Source organism: Notolabrus celidotus, chromosome 4 (genome assembly GCF_009762535.1).
Source record: "Notolabrus celidotus isolate fNotCel1 chromosome 4, fNotCel1.pri, whole genome shotgun sequence".
In the NCBI taxonomy this organism is placed as follows: domain Eukaryota; kingdom Metazoa; phylum Chordata; class Actinopteri; order Labriformes; family Labridae; genus Notolabrus; species Notolabrus celidotus.
Window position 1 is genome coordinate 25,316,517 of NC_048275.1, and position 22,867 is coordinate 25,339,383.

At 37.8% G+C, this 22,867-nt stretch overlaps 1 protein-coding gene across 1 annotated transcript in view; it reads right to left on the bottom strand.

Annotated features, from left to right (window-relative positions):
- Nucleotides 1–1,420: 1,420 nt before the first annotated feature.
- ccdc172 (coiled-coil domain containing 172) overlaps nucleotides 1,421–22,867 on the bottom strand; it is a 58,465-nt gene continuing 37,018 nt past the window's right edge. Inside the window, exons 8-9 of the mRNA XM_034681758.1 lie at nucleotides 6,886–7,015; nucleotides 1,421–1,458 (exon numbers count right to left, since the gene is read on the bottom strand). Of these exons, the coding sequence (XP_034537649.1) occupies nucleotides 1,436–1,458; nucleotides 6,886–7,015 (153 nt within the window). The 3' untranslated portion in view covers nucleotides 1,421–1,435. The remainder of the gene's footprint in view (nucleotides 1,459–6,885; nucleotides 7,016–22,867) is intronic.

Sequence of the window (22,867 nt, forward strand, 5' to 3'; positions counted from 1 at the left end):
TCTGGACCAACAGCAATGAATTCCTGACTCCAACAAAATTTGATAGCAGTGATGGAAATGTAGTATTATAAGTTGCAATGTTTCTCCTGGAGGTTAGCAGAATTGGGAACTGGGAACATACATTTCAGCTTAAGAATTTATGCATCAGCACTCATAGACTTGATGTAAGCTTTTGTTTCCTGATTTCATATATTGTTCAGCATAATACACTTGTGACTTCATTTCTTGTGTTACAATCTAGCAATACAAAATCTTACCATGAGTGAGGCTTGGAAATGACACCTGTAGTCCATGGCCAGGACAAATTCTTAATGGTATACAAATCTGTATCTTTGGGGGCTCAAAAATGGAAAACATTTCAAAGAAAGAGGAAATAAAAAACAAGTTTGATTTTTGATCTAACATGGAAAACCCATGACATATAGTGATGCACTAGTTAGAGATTTTGATGGTAAGATTATATTCTGAGTAAGTATCACAGTTTCGTTTCACCACATTACTAATATATAAAACCGCAGGATTACTTGGATTGTTTGGTGTTTCTTATGCAGCCTTTTGAACACAAATAGACAGTGTAAAATAACAAAGATAAAGAAAGTCTGTCTCTCCCTTTTAAATTGGAAACGTGGTGGAAAGAATTTCTAGGTGGCCCTCTGACTTAAACTGTTTCTTCCCCTTGAAGCATAACTAATATTTAAACAGTGATAATAAATCCCAATGAAAATAAAGTCTGTCTCCTTGGTATTAAATGTAAGCTACATATTAGCTATGTATCTCCCTTTCAAACAAAACAAATGCAGTCAAAGGCTGTTGAACCTCTGTCTGCAGCAGTCACGGGGCCAGAGGAAAATAACCCGCCAAGCATCTGATATGTATGGCAGGGCCCAGGCTATCAGTCATTCTTTTGACTTATACAACATTTTTTTTTACATTGAACTGCCCAGCACGCATAGGCAAAAGACTGCAATAAAATATAGATGCTTACATGTTTATTCATTTTGACGAACCATACCTGATGAATGAATTATGAAAGCATTATGACATACCTTTGGCCCACGGCTGCAAGGTGCAGTTTATTATTTACAAGACTGGCAAAGTGGTCCATGCAAAAATCATGTTGTTCCACAACATTATTAAACTATACAATTCAAACTCAAGCCATCTAAAGACTCAGGTAGTAAGTAGCGCAAGACAAAGCTAGGAACACAATGTTTAACAGTGATTAAGTCAAATTCAATCCATCAATCTTTATCTTTGTAGTGCAGAGTCATTACCAACATTCACCCATGACACTTTAAAATAAATCATGAAACAAGGATTACAGTCTTTTTTCAAAGATCAACATTCATCCACCATGAGGAGAGCATAAAGGCAAGTAACAGTGGCAAGGGAAAAACTTTCTTTTAGCAGGTAGAAAGCTTGAGCAGAACCAAAGTCATGATGCACAGCCATCTGCTGCTATAATGTCAGAAAATGGGATAGAGGAAGATGCAAGAAAAGAAAGACTGATGTTATCAATTTAATAGTTACTTGCAAGCATATTACTGCTATACTTACTGCTATAAACCAAGGTTCTTAGGTTCTTAAATAAAAACTTTTTTTTTTCCTGTAAACAAGGATATTTTCTTTTTTATATCCCTGCAAGACAAACAATTGAAGACAGTGAGATAAGCACTAACGTGACACATTACGTACTGTGACTTGACAGTTTAGTCTAATTGTATAATCATTGTATGATTGCCCTCAAAGTTTTTTGTTGTTGTACACTTCCACCTCATCACCGTCCCATAGACACACCCCTCAGAACGCCACTTACCGTGTCTGTTCCAGCTGGGCACATCAAGGACGCTCACACACACCAGACAACGACTTTTAAAGAGTGTTTACATCAAAACTCAAATTATTCCAAAAGCGGGAATATTATTTGAATAAATGAATAAAAAGTCATTCACTGCTGGCGGTACTTGCACATAAAACCAAAAAATTACATTCATATTTCATGTGTTCGAGCAATCATGTGCTTAGTGTTCTGCATTCTGTGGATTTGTGCAAAGTGGCTTTTAGCAAGTCAAAGATGTAAGAGAGCAAAACAAAAAGAAGAGCTTAGAGGCAATCAGTTCAAAGACAGGGTAGACACCACAAAACAGTGGCTTTACAGATGGCATTTTTTTGCTTGTGCATTTTGCTCATAGAAGAAATTACGAAAAGTTGCATTTATGATCTCAGCATGTGGCCTGAAGTTTTTAGCCTAATTGAGCCATCATTTAATTTTCCTTGTGATGTAGTTTTGAGCCAAAGCAGCAAAGGAGCCCATCTGTGGTGCACCTGTGAGTGCTTGTGTTATGCATTATGAAATAAATTAATACTGCATATAAGCTTGTTCCCTTGTTCCCTTGTTCCCACAGCTCCTGGATGTTTTGCATTCACAACGGTTGTTTGATGAAAAATCAGTATTTGGGTCGGTAGGGCAAAAGACAGCTTGTTTCCATATATTTAAAAAGACTATAAGGAGTTCTAACTGCTTACGAATCAGACAGTAATTAATACTGATGCCTCTAAGTGACTGACAAAAGCAAAGAAGACCATCAGTAAGAAGATTCCCTATTCCTTTACAGTTATTTTTTCTGCCTGTTAGCTCTGCTACCGGGGCTCATCAGATGCTATTTTTAGCACTCAGATCAGAAATGTCTTTGTTTGCATTTTTGCACAAACTAGATTCGGAATCATGTTTCACAACTAAAAGATAGCAGGATCATTTTTTTCAAAAAGCAAACCACAATATGCATGAGCAAAACAATACAATGTGTTTTGTACAGAATTGGCAAGGAGCTAACCTGTAGCGCTTTGTCCACAGAGGGTCACCGAGAGCAGCACAAAAAGAAAATTAATTTATGGTGCTATTTCAGCCCTTTTTGTAACCACATCAATAACTTATACTTTAGCTTAGTTGCTCAATTTCTTATTTTTTTTTGACATTTTTTAAAATCAAACATGGAAAATTGTCCAATCTAAACTTAATGTTGGTGCAACTGGAGTGGTCTGGGGTTCATCAAAGTCACTATGATTCATTCTGTGGTTACCTCTCTGGGATTCTATTTACCAAATGTCATAGCCATTCATTGACTAGAAGCCAAGTGTTAGGATGCAGACAGACTGAAGCAGTATCACTGCTTTCCCTCTACACATGATGCCACCATGCCAAAAAAACAAGTTAATACTGTTTTATTTCTGAAAATGATCTGATTTACTCTGCGACTATTCATCTTCCTCTCACTTTTTAAGGGGCGTTGGCCTGACAACTGTAAAAGCAACAGGAGATGTAACAGAAACTGAAGTTGGGGCAATCAGCTGTTGTATGCCATTAGATGGGTAGAAGGGAATGTGGATGTTGAGAGTTGGTTAGTGAGTTGTAATTTTTATGTATTTTTGTTTGTTTCCTATTGTATTCCTTTAATGGATACACAGTGAGGAGTTATACATGATATTCAGGTTTTATACAATATTGCTGCCTGTATGTGACTGAAAAGAGACCACTAGATCATCAGCTAAAAGGAATATATCTATAGAGTTATTATTAATACATGTTAAAACTGCCAGGTATATACATCATATGGAGTGAAACAGCCATTGGTTACATTTTCCCCTGCTAAGTTTCATAGGGAGTACTTAGTTAGCCATTGAAAGGGAAACAGGAAATCAATTTTCTTTAATGATGATGCAGGAAAGAATAGTAGTGCAATAAGATGTATCACCTCTCTATAGAGGTTGCTGAAATCAGCACAATTAAAGTTCCTCATAGTTGCTTTTATTAGTGGTATGATGCCACATTTAATGTCAGATGATGTGTCCATCTGAATAATTAAACTTATGAAGTTTCTCGAGCATTTCTGTCACATACAGTCATTTCAGTGCTGCCAATTTTCAGTTAAGCGCTCAAGATTCAATAATATGTTAAAGCTCCTGTGAGTATTTTTTAGATAGTAATGAAACAGACTGACATGAATACCAGTGTGCCTCATTATGAGCCAAAAAAGTAAACAAAAGCACCAGGAACAAGATTGATTACTTATTCTATTGTTATTTTACATCTGTTACCCCTGCCACAAGGTCGGCGTCAGATAAGGGGATTAACGGTGCTAAATCAGGCTTTCCTAAATCATTTGACGCCAAAGATTTAATGTGAATTGGATGTCAGACATTTTAAATAAAAAAGGATGAGATTTTTCATCTGGAAACATGACTTGAATGTGTACAAGACCGGATCAGCAGAGAAAAAAAAAAGAAAAATCCTACTTTGTCCAGAGAGGGCACCAAAATGAAAACACAACACAATACAAAAGTTCCTCACAGGAGCTTTAAGTCAGATATTGGCACAGAGTTTAAAATGTCTTTTTACCAAAGTTTATACATGTTTAAAAATGTATGCATAATATTTTCAACCACTGTTGTCAAATTCTACCTTGTTACAGCCTCTTGGGGTCTTTACACACAAGGCAGATACACACTAGAGGTCTGTTTTCTTCATTCATATGAGATTAATGTGAGAGAGTCTGTTTGGTTGGTTTACCTTGGTTTCAGTCAGGTTGACTTTCATTTCACTCAGGACCTGAACCCACACTTTCTGAGTGAAAGTTCTGGGTTGTTAGCCCATCCACTACCATCAGCCGCCATCCCAAGTGAACTGAATCAGACTTAATACTATGTCAGCATCCCTCCTCTGATTATGCAGGTTTTTGGGGGTCTACTGTGCATTCTTTTCCAAGGGTATAAATAAAAACAGTAAAGGGAGAAGAGCCTGCGGAGTTAGTGAAACACATGAAGTTTTTATATAGCTGATTCTATGTTTCTGAGTAAGCCATCAAACAAGATAAAGATAACTCTTTTAAGTGCCTGCGGACAATGCTGTAGGCGACAAGCAAATGTATGGAAAGAGCAGCATTAGGCTCCCGCAAACCTAAAATCTGGGTTTTCATTGGCCTATTATTTCTGTAAATCTAAAGCTAAGCAGGGGAGACAAAGACACCTGTAAGTGCGGGTAGGATGGACGATAAAAATAGTCCTTAAGTGCCTTCACTTTGGCAGCTCCCATCTTCCAGCACCTCTCTCTATTTCATCCACCTTCCTCTCACCTCCACTCCTGACTTTCTTTCCATGTGCCCTCATATCTTAAAGCAGAAATTACTCATCCAGAGCAGCCACCTACATTGAGACGGGAGAGCTGGAGTTATAAAATGATGGTCCTTTTTTGATACATGATTTATCTTTACAATAAAGAACCCCTGCTGTTTCCATAGATTGAGCCAGGCTCACTCAGTTCATCTGATAGCTATTTTAATTTTATTTTTTTTCAATTTTCATTCGACTATTGCCAATTTTCCTTTAATTATGATATACTAACTGCTTACTTTGACTACCCTGGAAGAGGAGAAAAAGTGTTAAAATTGCACAAGATTGCTGCAGAAAATCGAACTGACTCACTCTTCTGTCTTGTGTAAGACGGCACCATCAATAAAATTAGCTGTGAGACAGGCAGGGGACAGGGAAGCCAGTCGGTAGGAAAATGTGATGAGCTGAAGTCACTGGTAGACTGCCAATCTGTGAGGAACTGGGTCGTCGTCTCCATTACAGAGACTTGAGTTATGTTTAACATTGCAATTTAGCTGCTCAAATAGAGACAAATGGTCGACACCATGCTGAAGAGGGAAGATAAACAGCCCAAGAGAGAAAAAGAAGAGATGATGTTTACCCTTTAAAAAAGAAACAACAAGAGGACAAGGCAGACTGTTTTTACAGTCAATGTGAATGGAAATTAGTCATGTTGGATGCATGTTGGTAGTGCTGTCTGAGAAATGTCTCCTCAACTGTTTTTGACAGTATGATGTTGTTTCGATTGCAGCAGAGCACTGAATAAAAAGTTTCACATAAGGGAATAAAATAAGATTAAACTTTACTTTTTGTCGTCTGTCTGATTTCCCCTGTGGTTATGCTACATTAGCATGAACATAGCCTGACTAGAGCTCTGCAATTCAATAAACAAGCATATTGATTTTGAGCTTCTCTCATCATGTAAAGGAAATCCAATTTATCTCCAAGATGTTTAATCATTGTATTACTTTCAGGATGAAAAAAACTGATCCTGTGATTACTTTCATTTCACTAAAGTTCAAGATCCTTGTAGGAAATATCGTTTTGTCCAAAGAGGGCCACTAAGGTGACACACAGTATGAAGGCTCCTCATAATTGCTTTACAGGAAATAAACACTGATCATAAACTTAGTTTCAAATAAAAGGAACGTTTTTTCCAAATTGAACATGAATGACTAAACAAACAGCAAACATAACCAAAGAAGAAAAAACAAAACCTAGGAGATAATACATGGGGTGTTTTTTAGATCACAAGATAAGCTAATCTGCTTCAACCGGCCTGTGCTAGTGTGACGTGAAGCACCGGGCTTGCATGTGAATCGGCAACGCCACCCGGGGGAATTTCAGCCCTGGGAAATATTAACTATTAATTTAACTTGTAAAATGAAATAGCTACAGGTTCGAGAGACCACACAAAAAAAAGTATTATATATATATATATATATATATATATATATATATATATATATATATATATATATATAATACTTTTTTTTTTGCAGAGTAGCATTGGTCAGGTTTACAGTGTGTTATAACTAGATACGTGAGCTCTAGCTAGCTCATTAACTAAGTTAGCACACTGTCATAAGTTCTCTCCAAAACAACTGCAAAAGTTCATTTTTTTAACACAATTGAGGCGGATCCCAGACTGAAATATTATGGAGGGGAGGAGTTTTGGGGGTACAGTGAAAAAGTTCACAGAGATAACTTTAGTAATAAATGAATTTCTGGTTGACTCACCTCTGTTCATGTATGTCAATGGAAACCAGGTGCAGTGACGAAGACTTTCTGTTTTGTTTGTTGCCAAGCCAAGAATGGAGTTTGTGTTAATGGAAGATGTTGAAGCGTGAACTGTTTGCTGCACAGATTCCTGTATAGAGGTATGAAGGTAGAGACATAAAATAAAACTAAATCATGTTATAGTTATAGATTATATAGCTGAAAACAGATTGTTGCGTAGAGGTATTATAGAGGACACTTTTTTTTCTAATTGGGTCCCACCTCAAACACATTCAAAAGTTCTCTCAAACGGACCATTGTGTGTTAATGTATGAGCCCATCGCTTGTAGAAGGGAGCTGAAGGAGGACGAAATGTTTAAGCAGAAGGAAAAACATCTCCTTAAGTAGAATGCATACTAATTCATGATCTCAGCCGATTTGAAAACATCCATCAGAACTACACATACATTATTCCACATCAGTTAAGCTTCGACTCACCACAGAGACAGAGCTTCTCTCAGCCAAAATAAATCACATTTACCTGAGTGTTCCGCCTAATCTGTGAGGAAACCCTGGGACTTTATATAGGACACCATCCAACATCTTTAACGCACTTTCAAATTGGCTCATTTAAAATATTTTGCTTTGAAAGTGGCTTGTTTAACAAGTTACATTTCCGTCCTACCTAAGATATAATTAACCATGAAATTTGATGTTATACCACTGTGCCAGGAAGACAGGAGGGATTCTTTCTTTAATAAAGTGGGACTAAATTCTAAATTAAGTTTCACACATGGTAATACTCACATTTATACTCACACACTGTTCATCATTTGGCTTGCCATGATTTCTACTGCCACATATAGACTGTATTTGAACTACAAAAGTGTCGAATAAAGAAAATACACAAGTGTGTTTGAATGCAAAACTGGTCTAAACTTAAGGGTGTGGTCTGTCAGTCTTGTGGGTCGTCTAGCCCCTCCAGCTTTGGTTCTTAGCAATACATCTAATAGCCAGAAGGGGGCAGTTTTTCCATATTGTTATTGTTTTGACCTTTTGAAATGTTCACACTAAAAAGTTCACTTACACAGACTAAAATTAAATACTTCATGTTCATTTTTCTAGCTGCTCCTAATGCATTTTTCAGTAGAGACCCCTGTGCTTCAATCATCAGCCCTCAGTCACTTGGTATTTCCTAAACTAAATGAATTACTGTTATACTATAGAATCAGAAAAATATGTATGTATAAGTATGAAAGCCAAGAAAACCCCACCTAAACACGGTTAAAAAAACTGCAGCCTTGAAAACTTAGAAACACACATATAACTATACTTTGTTGGCTGAAAATTTGGCTAAAGGCTCTGACTTTATCATCTAAACACACAGGGAATATCTGCTCTCTTTGTTGAAATAGCCACTTAAATAAAATGGCTGGGGCTTAAGAAACACTGTACAAACAAAGCTTAAGTGAACTATCCTTTTTCAAAAAAAATCTGCACCTCTCTAAAACCAGGCTCTTGAGATCCGTCCTAATTTTGGCATACTGGTGTACTGAATCAAAGGTTGAACTATCAAACTTGATCAGTTATAGGGATTTTGTGGTTGGTGATATTGAAAATGGATGTATGTATGGATGGATGTATGGATGGATGGATGGATGGATGGATGGATGGATGGATGGATGGATGGATGGATGGATGGATGGAAACAACCCCTTTGACCATCACAGTTATAATTTGGGGCTTTGTCTGTTGCTGCCTTTTGGGAATATGTTGATTCATTGTGGCAGCTATAGTGCATAGGAGTTATTGCTGGCTTAACCCTGCAGAGGGGACAATGAGACATTGTGATATAAAGATTGCTCATTTAACATCATCTGGTTCATGCCTTCACCTGCTCGCCCTACTGAGATGTGGGCAAGCAAGCTGTGAGTCATTAAGTTCAAAGATCTCTTCTTTAGTCTGATAAATGAAAACGACATTTAAATTCTCACTCTGTTGGAAACATGAGCCTAACAAGCTTATTTACACACTAATGAATTAGCCACAGGTGTTGACTGTTCGCTTTTAATTTAGAGTTGTCAAACAATCCTCTTGAGCAGCACCCTCTTCACCAAATATAGTCATTTCTGGCTGCAGAATGCAGAACACAAAAAGACAGTTGAGAAGCGATGAGTAGCGTCACTGATTAATTCCTTTTATGATTATAACCTCTAGCCAAAGCCAATATTTGACATGCCTTAAGCACACTATATGACACATCAACAAAATAAAGGTGAGCTATAGTGTGACAGAGATATGTAGAGCACTGGATGGTCAATCGGTGCTCTCTACTTCCTGGTATCTTCACATAAGCAGAAGCTACTCCAAGGAACCTACCACTAAGATAAACTGAGCAGAAGTGGAGAAAAAGACTCTGGAAAAGCATGAACTGTTAGTGGGACTTAAATCATTAAAGCTAAATATGGTACATCTGTGTTCTGCTCCAGTAGGATTAGAAGATCCTTTTTAAAGCCCTTTTAATATCACTTGTTTTATTTCTCTGTGGGTCTCTAGATTCATCATACACAGCTGGCTGTGGAGAAACAGAGGCACACATTTAATGTGCGAGTGTATGTTTGTATTGACCTGAACCTACCTTTTTTCTGTCTCAAGCAGCAGACCGGTCAGTGATGACCAGCACTTAAGGCTCAGGCTGTCTATCCCACACTGCCATCTGTTGGTCAGTGAGTGAAAACCAAATACAGAGAGGAAAAAATCACAAGTCTGCCCTTACATAAGTGATCTATAAACCAGCAGTGTGAGCAGCTTCCTTACAATAAGCAAGCTGAGATGAAGCTCAGCTGAGATGAAGCTCAGCTGGGGGGATTCCACAAGCGAGACAACGCCAGCTCGACCTGCTATGCCGATTTACATGTGACCCACATCCGTGCACTACTTTGGTGCTTCCGGCAAATCAAGGGGGAGTGAAAGAGATGGAAGGAAAAGAGAGACAGAGAGGCTGCCATTTTATGCACCCACCAATCCCTTCTCTGCCTCCAAAAAAGCATACACACACTCATACAAACACATACATGGGTACAGTAATTCTGCCTCTCTCTGATGCACTGAACCCAATCCCATCTGTTCAAGGAGGATAAATTCTGGCAGAAGGGAATTTATCTACAGCCAAGATGTATTTACTGGACACAACTTTGGGTTTCCTCTTTCTCTGGCAGTCTGTCTCTTTCTTCTCTTTTTCACTCCCACTCCCCTCTCCCGCTGTTCCGTCCCTCCCCTGCCGTGTGTGTTGTCCTGCAGGTTCTGTGCTAGCTCGGCCAGGTCGATAGCCGCTAATGAAAGGCGCCTTTATGAAGGTGTCAGCTGCTTTCCCTCACAGGAGCGAGCAGCTCTAATTTGAAGTAATGGTTATTGGCTGGGCCATTGATTTATCGAGCTGGTGATTAGTGCACTGTATCAGCACCCGCAGAGAAGAAGGGTGGGAGGGAGAGAGAGAATGCAGAGAAGGAAGACAGGAGGAGTGTGGAAAGTGTGTGTGTGTTGCTGTGTTTGATGTGGGTGGCTGGCACAGAGGAGATAGAGGGAGAACAGGAGAGTGTGTGCAGTTGTGATTCTGAGAGACACAAGAAGATAAAGACCACATGCTGTGTCAGTGTCAGCCTTTATCATCATTGTCCTGTTTCTTCTCTTGTGATCTCTTTTTTGGGCTCTGATAAAATACAACCTGGGGATATAAAGATGTTGTTGTTAATGTCTACAAAATGCTTCTGAGAGAAAAAAAAGCAAGCTGTTTACATTTGCCAGCTAAGATTACCAACACTGCAGATTAGAGGAGTTCAATCTCATTCAAAGAAATTCTGCAGACCATGAAATTCTGCTTCTTCTATGAACCAAAGGAAAACATTATTTTGGACTTTACTGCAAAGTTTTATTTCATCATTCCATCAATTGTAAATGTGCTTTCTTTAGCAACCTGTACTACATTTGAAAAGCGACAGAACTGGCAATCCTTAAAGGTGACATATTACACTTTTTTCATCAAAATATATTGGTCTAAGAGGTCCCCAAAACATCTTTGAAGTCTTGAAAGTTTATGCTGAAAAAAACACTTTGAAATCAGATTTAGTCATGCCTGAAAAACCCTCTTCTTCAGCCCTGTTCAGAACGGTCTGTTTTCCCTCTGACCACGACCCCTCAGGAAGTGGATGTGGCCTCGGCTCTCCAGCAGGTTGATCTAATGTTGACATGTTAGCTGAATAGACACACTGCTTACAGACTTCAACCCTCTGAATTTGATCCAGAATCTGATCCTAACAGAGAGACGCCTGCAGCAGGACCATTTTGAACGATTGGTCACAGATTTAGTGTTTCTTGTTTTATTTGTCAGTATGTCGACGTGTATCTTGGTACACAGCTACGAACATGTAGCTATGTGGCTATGCTAACTAGCGCTAGCACTTTTCCATGAAAAATAAAAATCATCCACTAGATCTTCAATTCTGCAGACGTGGGGAGTAAAACCGACCTTTGTGTTTATTAAGACAGCCTACAACTAGCATGCCTCCCTCCTTAGCTCCTTGTTAGCACACATTTGTGCAGGTAATGAAAAACGGGGAGGGGTTCAGTATTATTTTATACAGTCTATGGGCTGAACAAGCTCCGAGCACTGACTCCGTGACAGACCAGATGTTGTTGTGATGTAACAAAAACACGGAAGTCTGAAATGGCTCGTTTTAGCACACATTTACAGAAAATGGAGAAATCAAAACAGGGGCAGAATGGATTTTTTTCATTTTCAGGGGGTTTCTAGACATGTCTGGGACACATATTTCAGGTGGAGAACCATTAAAAAGTCGATTTTGCATAATATGTCACCTTTAAGGACAGGAAGACATGCAATACATGCATGACTTTTCAGTGAGGCGTCCTAAAGATTAGCACATGGATTTGATGGTGCCATAACTAATGGAGAAAATGCCATCCATCCACCAAAGGAACTTTCAAGTTAGTTGAAAATGGGTGATTCAAATGTATCTGCCTTTCTTCAATATTTGGATGTCTCTTGCAACAATAGCCAAAAAGACATGGTGGAAGGAAGTGGGGATAGCACAACCAACAGCAGCATATAAAGGGCACCCCGCTGGCAAGCTCAAGACAGCCAAAACATATGTTTATTTTTATAACAGACTGGTAAGGCTCCATTTACCTGAATGAGTGCAAGAGCCAAGGATACCTCTGAGTGCAAATTTGCTTTAAGTTATTGTTGCTGCGTAACGCATTAGAACCAAAACACTGCTATTTATGGTTAAAAGCTGTTATTTCTCAGTTTTTCAAAAAACATAAATAAAAGCCTGACAATCACTTGAGGAGGAAAATGTATTTTTAAAGCTTTCTGTTCTTTGATTCAGGGAAACAGGCTGCATCGCTGATCTGAAACAAAATCAGAGATATTATTATTATTATTATTATTATTATTATTATTATTATTATTATTATTATTATTACTTTTTATCTATTTTCAATATTGGTGTATTTGTTTGATTTGGGATTTGTATTTAAATACTTTGGTTATTTTTGGTTATTTTAACAAACTTTCAAGACATTTATTTTTATAAGATAGTCACTTTTGATGAAGTAAAATATGCATTGTTTCCAACTTTTAATAAAATGGAATACTGTACTCAATTTATGAAGGAAACATCAGAAAAAAAAAGATTTTTTGTTTGTCAGGGAACTGAAATGAAATGACGTTATTTGATCATTTGACTTCAATCTCATTTCTTTAAAAGTTATGGAAATTCAAATTATAATATCAACCCAAAATCAAAAAACGTGTTGTGTTGTGAAGTAAGTGTATTGTGACGTCCTTGGATTTAACTAATGCAGTGAAAGTAAATTATGTAAACATTGTCATCAATCAAAACTCAGCCCTCTTAAGACACATCACACGTACATCAAGGAGCAAACTGGATGAATGATAAAACTGAAGGTTATGCAGTAGAGTCACAAACAGTACAGACACAGGGGCTGGTGCCACCATGTCTGTCATTGGAGGCAGTGCAGGACTTTGTAAGAATTTGGAGATAAGGGCTCAGTCAGCAGAATGTCTGACTCCAGTGTACTCTTTACCTTCTCCATACAAATATGTTTATATATCATCGTTGTCCAAGATTTGCAGAAGCACAAATGCAATAATTACCAAAATTACTTAGCATTAAAGTGTTGGGGATTTGGAAATCTAAAAGTCATGCACAACTTCCAGGTGTCTACATGCACTCATGGGTTCCCACCTCATCTGCATTCCAAAGACGTAGTAGAAGGATAGGCTACACATTTGCAACAGTAGGGGCTCTAAGGATCCTTTTCACACAGAATGAGATAAGCCAACTGAGACAAGGTCTCAGGGGAAAGACTAGAAGAAAGAAAAACAAGAGAGAGAGAGAAAAAGGAAAGACACTGTTTCACCTCAGAGAAACCCAATGTCTGAAAAAGAAATAGATTTAATTTACGGTCCAATTTTTTCCCTACTTTGTGAGACATCCTTGATATGAGTTCTGCATCCTCTAAGAGGTCCAACCCACAGCTGAACAACCACTGGTTTGGTCTGTGTCCACACTAATGCAGCCTTGCTTAAAATGCATTTTTTTTCTCTGTTTTCTCTTTTAGTCTGCATTTCCAACCACACAAAAAGCTCATTTGGATACTGCTCTCCACAGAGGATGCACTAAAAACCATTGTATGGGTAAGGGAAACAAGAACAAGGATAGATTTCTCATTGCACGGAAATGAGGGTAAAGCCCCTTTTAACAACTTAAAGATTAGGAGATAACCACTTTCCAATAGGCAGTTCCCAAAAGTGCTGCTGGCTGAAATCGTAACATTTGTTAGAACAATCATTGTGCCTTTAAATGGCGGTTTGGACATGTTTGTAATAAAGTCCTGTGGTTGGAGCCACAGCTCCAGAGCAGCACTTAGAAGAATGGTTTGCCATTAATTATTGAAGTCCTAACGATTACAGCTCCAATGGAACGAGGGAGTAATGATACAGCTGGGAGGACAGGTTTCAAGCAAATAATGGCCTTACAGACTTTCAGGGCTGGAGCCTGTAATGATATGGATTTAGAAAGAAATAAAAACACAACTGCATATTTGGTATGTTGAGTAATCAGGTTAGTTTGGAGCATTGTGTCCACCATGACCCACATGTTTGGTTATAATTACCATCTGACATAACAGTCTCAACAGAATCCTTCAGAATTCTGCCTCCCTCTTTAATTTTTGTTTGCATGACCTTGTCTAAACGGTTAAACACACTGTTGGCACCACTGAGCTTTGACACCGTCACATGGCTTCTCCATTCAATCATCACTAATGAAACACGTAACATGTAATCAACTTCAACATGCATCAGGCTAACCCTGAAGCCAGAATGATATCATTAATCATCACATTGTCTGATTAATTACAAACTTAACTCAAAGGCAAACTGTGCACATAGCAGGCAGTGATTAGAAACCTAAACATAGGGTTTAAACTTGATGTCGTTTTCTTCAAGAATACACTACAAAACAGGTTTCTGTATCTGGAAACTAGGAAGAAGATACTGTGTATGTGTTCACTGTTTCAGGTGTTTATCCTGGAGAGACTTCCACAGCAGCTATTAGTGCAAAACAGGCTAATTGTTCACACAGTCATCGTACTGGTGGACAGAAGAGTTTTGAAATCTAACATTTGGAAAATACAGTGTTACAGAGGCACAAGAGATTACTCTCTTCAAAAAGCATCTGTAAAATATGCTGGAACAATGACATTTGAATCAGGATAGTCCACTAAAGGTACAGACCTTCTCTACAATTCAGTTGATCCTTAATTTCCCTGAACATTTTAACTCAACGGTGACGAACACTCTGACCTTGTCCTGCCTACACACATGTTGTATGTGCTAAACAAGCTGCAAGTGATTAAAATTAAAGCATTTCAATCATAAACCAATAGATGTTGGTCCTACTCTGGCTCTTCGGTTTAAGAAATTTACTATTGATGATAGATGATTTGAATTTTTCACAAATTTCAGAAAACAAGGTTCAGGAAACCGAGAGAAACCAAAAAGATTTATCTCCAGGTTTAGACAATATTGACAATAAAAGTCTGAGATCCATCTGTAAGTATATTGTTAAACCTCTGAGTCACGGTTTTGAATCAGTCACGATCATATGGTCGCGAAGCAGCGGCACTCATGCATGTGAGTGGGTGTGTCGTTTTGGAGGAGCTTTGAGGGGAGGGGGGGATGGGGTTAGACGGAGTCCTGAGGAAATGCTACATTCAAATTCATGCTAGTTTTCCGTGACTACCAACTCTAGCTTTAAGGATAGACAACAGTCTTAGTCTCAATTTCTTCCAATACTCTGCGGCATCCCCCAAGGCTCAGTTCTTGGGCCCCTGTAATTTTTGTTTTATATTAAGGACCTCCTGTCTTGGATAAATTGTCAAACATCTTATTTGCAGAGGACACAAGTGTCTTCTACTCACACAAAGATCCTGGCTCTGAAAGCAAAATACCAACCAATGTTTTCCATATGGACTGCCTAGATATAGGCAGGCTTCAACCAACACCTTGTCATATAAGTCTAAAGACCTATTGTGATTTTGGCCATAACATGTTACATCTCATCCGTCACTGCTTCTCTCTTTTCATTGGATAGTTTAATATCTTGTCCTTCGAAAAAGCTCTAAGCTAAATCCTATTTGTATTGCTTAAAGGGAATGCCAGTATTGTAATCCTGGGCCCTAACTTGACATACTCCGAGGACAGCATGTGACTGTCGCTTCAGCTAGCAGTAAAAGTAAATTACCCATAAGTACCCATAACATTGTAGACCTTTTTTGGTATATATAAAAGTTAGTTTAACACAAATTACACAGAAACTTACCAAACATGGCAGTAGAAGGAAAAATACCCCCTCTTCTGTGAGGTGAATTACTATAATTTTCTTTTCTACTGAAGTCTGGTAGTTATTTAGAAAGAAAAAAAAAAGCAATGTCATGCCTGTTCCTAGTCTCAAGAAAAGCACATCTGTCCTCTGAACACATTGGTAAAGAGGTCCTTTTAGAGAATTATCTTTTTTATACGCTTAAAATAGCAATTCAGAATTTTTAAAAAAAATAAAATAAAATAAAAAACTACTCTGTTAAATCTAAATAAGTCAAACATAATATATGTAACAAGTAGGAACATGATGTTTACTGTACTTTCAAGCATGATCACACCTTGACTAGACAACTTAGAGTAATTTTTGATATCCATATAAGCAACCTTTCTCAAAAATATGAAAAGCATCCACACTTTACCAAACCAAAATCCCTTCTTATCCATACTTTCCATACTATCCTTACTCCCTCAAAAGATGTGTTATGGCTTTACTACAATTCCACCACTTTAAAGAAACTCCAAGGAAATATCACAAACTAAAGTTTTAAGACTGTATGCAGGAGAACACTCTAATAGTCTTGCTTTAGTCACTTTTTCCAGCAGTAGTTGTGTGTTAGCCTCTGAGAAGCCATAACCGCTAATATCAAATTGAATAAGGACGAGAAGTGACATTTTCTATCACCTTTCTGTGTGTTGTCTAGAGCTTTGGATGGGTCTAAAGGGAGACAGTCGGAGGCCAGGAAGCAGATAGGGGTCATACTTTCATTAAAGAGGCTAATGGCGAACCAAGTCGAGGAGCTGATATTAGCCACAGGGAAACCCATTAAGACTAGGCTGGAGAAAGTCGTGATGAGGAGCTGATTACAAAATCAGTGAAAGGAAAATGACTTACAGATAAGTAGAAGAGGAGTTTAGAAGCTGTAAAAGACACTTTAGCAGACAGAACACGGGTCAGAGAACTGAGAGAAGGATGGCTTTTGTAATAGAAAGACTTCATATCAAGATCATAGTAAAAGTTATCCAACATATAATACAGAATTATGTTTTGGTGTCACATATTTCTATGTTGTTTTTAGACTAGTGGAGCACAGATATATGTAAAAAACATAGTACTCAGATGTTTTTTTAGAACTACTTTCTATTAGAGAGTTATGGGTTTTAGAGGATTGTTACAAATTTAATGAGCTTGTGTTAAAGCTCCTGCGAGGATTTTTTGATGGTAATGAAACAGACTGACATTAGTATAGATTCCTCTTAATGATTTAAAAAGGCAAAGACCATGATTGACAATATTAATTATTTCTATTTTGTTTTTATTTATGCCTGAAATCGCTGCTGTGGGTGGGTGCCAGGTGAATCAAGTACCTGAACACTGCAGAAACAGACTCTCTTTCCTTTTCCATTGCAAAGGTAATGAGTAGAACTTTTGACTGTAAAAAGGAAAGATGAAACGATTGTTAGAAAATACTAAATTGTCCACAAGGGCACCAAAACAAACAAAAAATGGACAACATTTCTGAATTATGGAAATATTCCAAATAGACATGTTGAGAAGTCAATACGAGTATCCAGTTTCCAGTATCTTGCCCATTTTACCTCTCAAACTTGTCCCCAAAAGTACTCGAAGCACACCCTGTTTTCAACCATATGAAACCAAAACCGGTTAAAGTTCAATTTCACTTTTGAATTACATGTGTTTCTCTTAAACAAGGCAGCTTGTAGCATTGTTAATGGATTAAGGAAACGCAACAGGTCTAAACATTTTGAAAATAGTTCGGCTTAAGGAATTCAGGAAACCAGACTTTTATTTCTCATTATGGTTGGTCCAAACTTTTAGTAAGACCTAAAGCAAAGTTGCTTTGACACCTGACCTTAATTTCCGGTGTGGAGATATTTTTGGAAGCTTTTTTATCACCGTAGAAAAACATAATTAACAGACAATCAAACCGTGTTGTGGATGAGAGCCCGCAGGAAATTATCAATCCTGAAACTTACAAGACATCACTCTGTCCTTTTTTTACTTGGTCAGATGACCAAAATCTCTTATCAGCCTTCAATTGATCACTCAGAGAATATTTTAGAATAGAATATAGAATATATCTTTATTGTCATTGTACAACAAAATACATTATTTATATGTTTCCAGTGTAATACAACACAGTCAATCAATCTGTATACCAGTTTCAGATGGTTAAGAGAAGATTTCCCCAGCTTCAGTTTCCTTTCTTTCAGATGATATCAATATCTGTGATTAGAAAATCACATTCCATTCTGCTCTGTGTGCTCATCTGTTTGTGTGTGTTTATTCTGATGTGGAAAGCCTCCAGTTTTCCCTCCTGGTCTGTCTGTTGCTGGAGCTCCGAGGCCAGTAAATATGTTAGGCCATCTGGCCGTCTGCCTGTCTGTCTGGACAGATGGTCCACCTGAGGGCCAGTCCCTGACTAACCAGTGGTTCTCCAACATGATTCAATAATGGGATTCAATGTCATGTATTTCTTTTTAAATAGGGATTCCTTCATTCTGCTCTCAGCTGAGAATTTCAGCAATTACAAGGGATGTTTCAAACTGTTTCCACAAATACATAGGTCCAAGAAATGAAAAATAAATGTGTTTCAGTGGTTCTGTTACCACCAAAGGGCCCAGACCAAAGGGTAAGAAGGTAACATTCAATTTGCAGTCTTATTTTGATGTAAGCTTAATTAATGCTCAAAAAGGGCCACTCTTTTTGTAGCACCAAACTTTTGCATGAAACTACATTGGTTTTACAGGAACTAGACTCCAAAACTTGATGCTATTATATATTCATTTGACCCATAACCAAAGCTAACTCTTGACAATACTATAAGGTTGCAGCAACTTTTGAGAGCAGTAAAATAATCTGATAAATCCACCCTTGTTTTCAGCACTGTTTCAATTCCAAATCCTTTCAACAGCTCTTTGGTACAAACAAGACCAACAGTCATACTTGACTGCCAGCCCTTCTTTTAACCGCTGCGCCAAAGTTTCACTGCCTTTAAAAATCCCTTGCCTCTGTTCCTCTCCAGTATAGTTAGTGGCAGAGATGCACCTCTATGAAGATTGGCCAACCATTAATAGAAAGCAGCAGAAGAAATACACTGGAGAATAAATAAGACAAACTTTTTATTTGACATTGTGTGCCTGGCTTGAAGTTACCATCCTTGTTCTAGGAGCTGCTTAAAGACAGTTAAAGATTAATTAAAAAATAAATAGAAAAGCTTTAATTAAGGAACAAACACAAGATCTGGCTTCCCTTCAATACGCTCTAATTCCAAAACTTGTTTTATCAATAGCCTTTGGTGTTTTACATCTACTGCCTTATTTGGTCTTTGATTTGTGGCCTATGCAGTCCAACACTAGCTAAATTTAGCTGAATACTGCAGTCTCAATCCCAAAATTCTGATTACATGATTGCACTGTTGCAACTGTCATCTTACCTTTTAATAGTTTGTCAATGTGGGGCAAAAGAACATGGGGGAGAAGAGTTTGCAGATACAAAACAGTTGGCTATGAGAAACCTGCAAAGGATTGCGCATGAAGTAACTGAACATTTTATGGGTGTTACCGTCAGACAGTGAGGGGGGTAGAAAAACTCAATCAGGTAGTGCAATTATTCATGTTCACCATCAGTGGAAACGTTCAGTTTAATGTGATTTAAAAAATAGCTAAATTAACTAATTTATGAAAAAGCTATAGAACTAACCAATGCTATTTCCATTGACTGTTTATAGAATGGACTGCATCACTTCATTTCTGCCAATTGTGAGCTTTGAACCCAAAAGATCACCTCCACAGGTGTAGATATTTGCGCTTCAAGAGCCATGGCACGTGTGACCGGCTGGATGAGTTGCGGAAGGTGGGTACAGTCCACAGCAGAACAGAATAGTGTGCTAATTTCAAGCTGACACGTATGGCTTTGGAAAGTGAAATTAATCTTGTGGTAGTGTTTGTTGCGTTGTCTCTCACTGTTTCTACCCTCTAATTCGGTACAGAAAGAGCTTTCCAATCATGGTGTCACATCCTGCCTTTCAAAGTAAAATGTGTAATTAAAACTAAAGTTGAGAGAAATATTAGCACTCGGACATGAATCAATGTGATAAGAACAAATTATCATGATCTAATCCGTGATTGTAAAAAAATAATTTGACCTGTATCTTACTTTTATAGTTTGGCCGATGTTCCCTCTGGAATAACGGTGGAGGCGCGGTTTATGACCTATACTGCAGCCAGTCAGCAGGGGGTACTGCAAATCTCTTGGCTTCAACCACATACAAACTGACAACGTCCATGTTATTATACAGTCTATGGAGGCAGCTCAAATTTTGAGTGTAACAGACTATTTTCAGAAGAAAAAACCTAGTCATTTAAATCAATAAAAGGGATCCTGCTCACCAGGTCAGGGATCCAATCTACAATAACCCTGCTCACATTATCCATTACTTTAAAAGGTCCTGCAATTGTCACTTGTGTTTCCAATGTGTTCAGAAAGTTTTATAAGACAAAATCTCCATTGCCATTAACATTTTTTCTTTGTTTGTCTTATCTTATATGCACTCAGTCAAAATTGAGCCAAACATTACCCAAACAACTGAAGGCCCATGTCTGCTCGGGTCCTGCAGCTCTGGTGCTATCGAGGCAATGGTCGGTGAGCTCAACTGGGCAGAACTAAATAGCGCATAAATCAAGCTGCTTTGATATAGAACATTCCCTTTAAAAAAAAGAATAGCTGTAATTTAGCAGCACCCATAACACCTTGTTGCATCATTTAACTTCAGTGACCTAAGCTGTTTGCAGTTCACTCTTAATTGTGAACCATTTGAGGAGACATATTAGTTATATCAAGCTATAATTGCAGCTATAGCTGCGGACAAATGAGCACACCTTGAAGCGCAAGTTATGATAAATCCAAAGTCATTCTGACACTTTTGCTGTACCAAAATAAATTGTTGATTATCATTGTACTGCTTTCTCATTTGTAAAGTTGATTAGTCGACATCTGCATGATCCTCATAATTAACTGTTAATCCAACAGCTTAATTGTTCTTTTTGTTCTTCCATGGGTCAGAAAGCCTCAGTTCATTTAACCACAATAAAGTGTACCGTTTTTGAGGTGCTCAGTCTGATAAATAACAGCTTTCAGTTGTGCTCAAGTTCCACTCCTGCCCCAGAGAGGGTCCTTCCAACTAATTTTGAACAATATTGAGGGAAAACACACATATTCCTGTGAGCTGCTGGGTTGCAGGGAGATATCAAAAGAAGAGGAGGGAAAGCTGCACACTCATACCCTGTTTTAGAATCTATTTCAACCTTAAGATGAACATAAGTGCAAAAGCTCTCTTTTAACTGGAACCTTTTTATATAACCATCTTTGGTTTGAAATGAAGTTACATCCCAACTCCAGTCTATCAAGTTCAATCTATCTTCTGACTTGTTGAAATTGCTACAATTAAGCACCATTGTAACATAGTTTAATCATTTGATAATACTACCTTAAAATAGAAACGTCTCTTCAGTCTGTTCAGTTAAAGACATGAGGAGGAGTCATTAGAGGGAACTTTGGTCTCTTATATAAAACTCTTAATGCAGAGATGCTGACTCCAATTTCCACTCTGTACCTAAACACTCATCAGGACTCAAGAAACATAGCGCCTGGTGATGTTTCTCTCTGTGAGGGAGCTGTATATCACTATTACTATGAAGAAAGCATGTTGGAGAAAAGTTCATGTGTATTGTGTTTTAATTTTGTAGTATGAATGAACCACGTCATACTGCAGCCAGTCACTAGGGAGAGCTCTAAACATTCACAAATAACTTCACAAATAAAGATTTTAAATGATTTGCAAACCATCAAAATCAGTTTTTGTTAACTTTTAAAGAGGTAACTCACTCACTACATAATATTTACCTCTCTCTATTAACCTCTTTATTTCTGTTTTTGCCTCCAGAGATCTGAATACATGAATAAATAAACCTTAAGAGATGAGAACACCTTTAAAAATCAAGGATTAAAACAGAGACAAAGGTTTCTGACATTTGAAACTTTGCTGTACAACAAACATAATAAAACTTTACATGCACATGTATGTTTAAAATGAAGTTTTTCCTTGCAACTGTATAATATGGTTCTTTAATGTATTTGCATTGTATGAAAATGCCTTCATTTTCAATGGGCATAAATACGGATGAAACAGGTGCAACTCCAATATTTCAACATTAACATATTAATATAACATTATAGTCATTATGGCCTTTAGACAAATGATTTTTTTGGGAGGTAGAGTAGTGCACTATAGGCCCCTGTGGTGCAGCCTAAGCTTTTGTCCTTAATGGCATTTTTTCCCTTTACATTACTTTTACTTTTACTTTTAAACTTTAAAGATGCTGTGAGGAACTTTTGTTTCGTATCGATTCTGGCGCCCCCCTTGTGGACAAAGTGATACCTCTTATCTCTTGTCCTATACATGCAAAATTAGTGTTTTCAACAAAAGCCTCATCCTGTTGTGTTCAACAGTCAACTTTGTCAGGCAATGTGATTATTTTCCATGAAAACAGTGCAATAAAGGGTGTTTCTGAAGCAAGATGTCCATCATCATGGTCTGACACCTACCCCCCCAGGGCGGTTTCAGGCATTAAAAATTACAGCAGAGAAGGTGCCAGTGTTGCTGCTGATGGACTTGTTTGCTATTGAAGGTTATAAAGAGGCATCAGTATCATTTTCAGTCTGTTTCTCAGTCAGTTCAAAACTCCTCACAGGGCCTTTAAGTAGTTTTGAAACCAGTACTTTACACTTTTACTTGAGTAAAAAGCTTGAGTTGATACTTCAACTTCTACAGAAGTATTTTTAAACCCTAGTATCTATACTTCTACTTGAGTAATGAATGTAAATACTTTTGACACCTCTGATCATTTGTCAGCTTTTGAACTAAACGTCAAATTAATACGCCTCCAAAATACTGCAGTGCTGCCTTTGAATAAAATCCAAAGGCTTCAGTCTTTGTTCTTCAGTCTGAAGTGGGAAATAATAACTTTAAATAATTGTTAACATTTAGTTTCAGG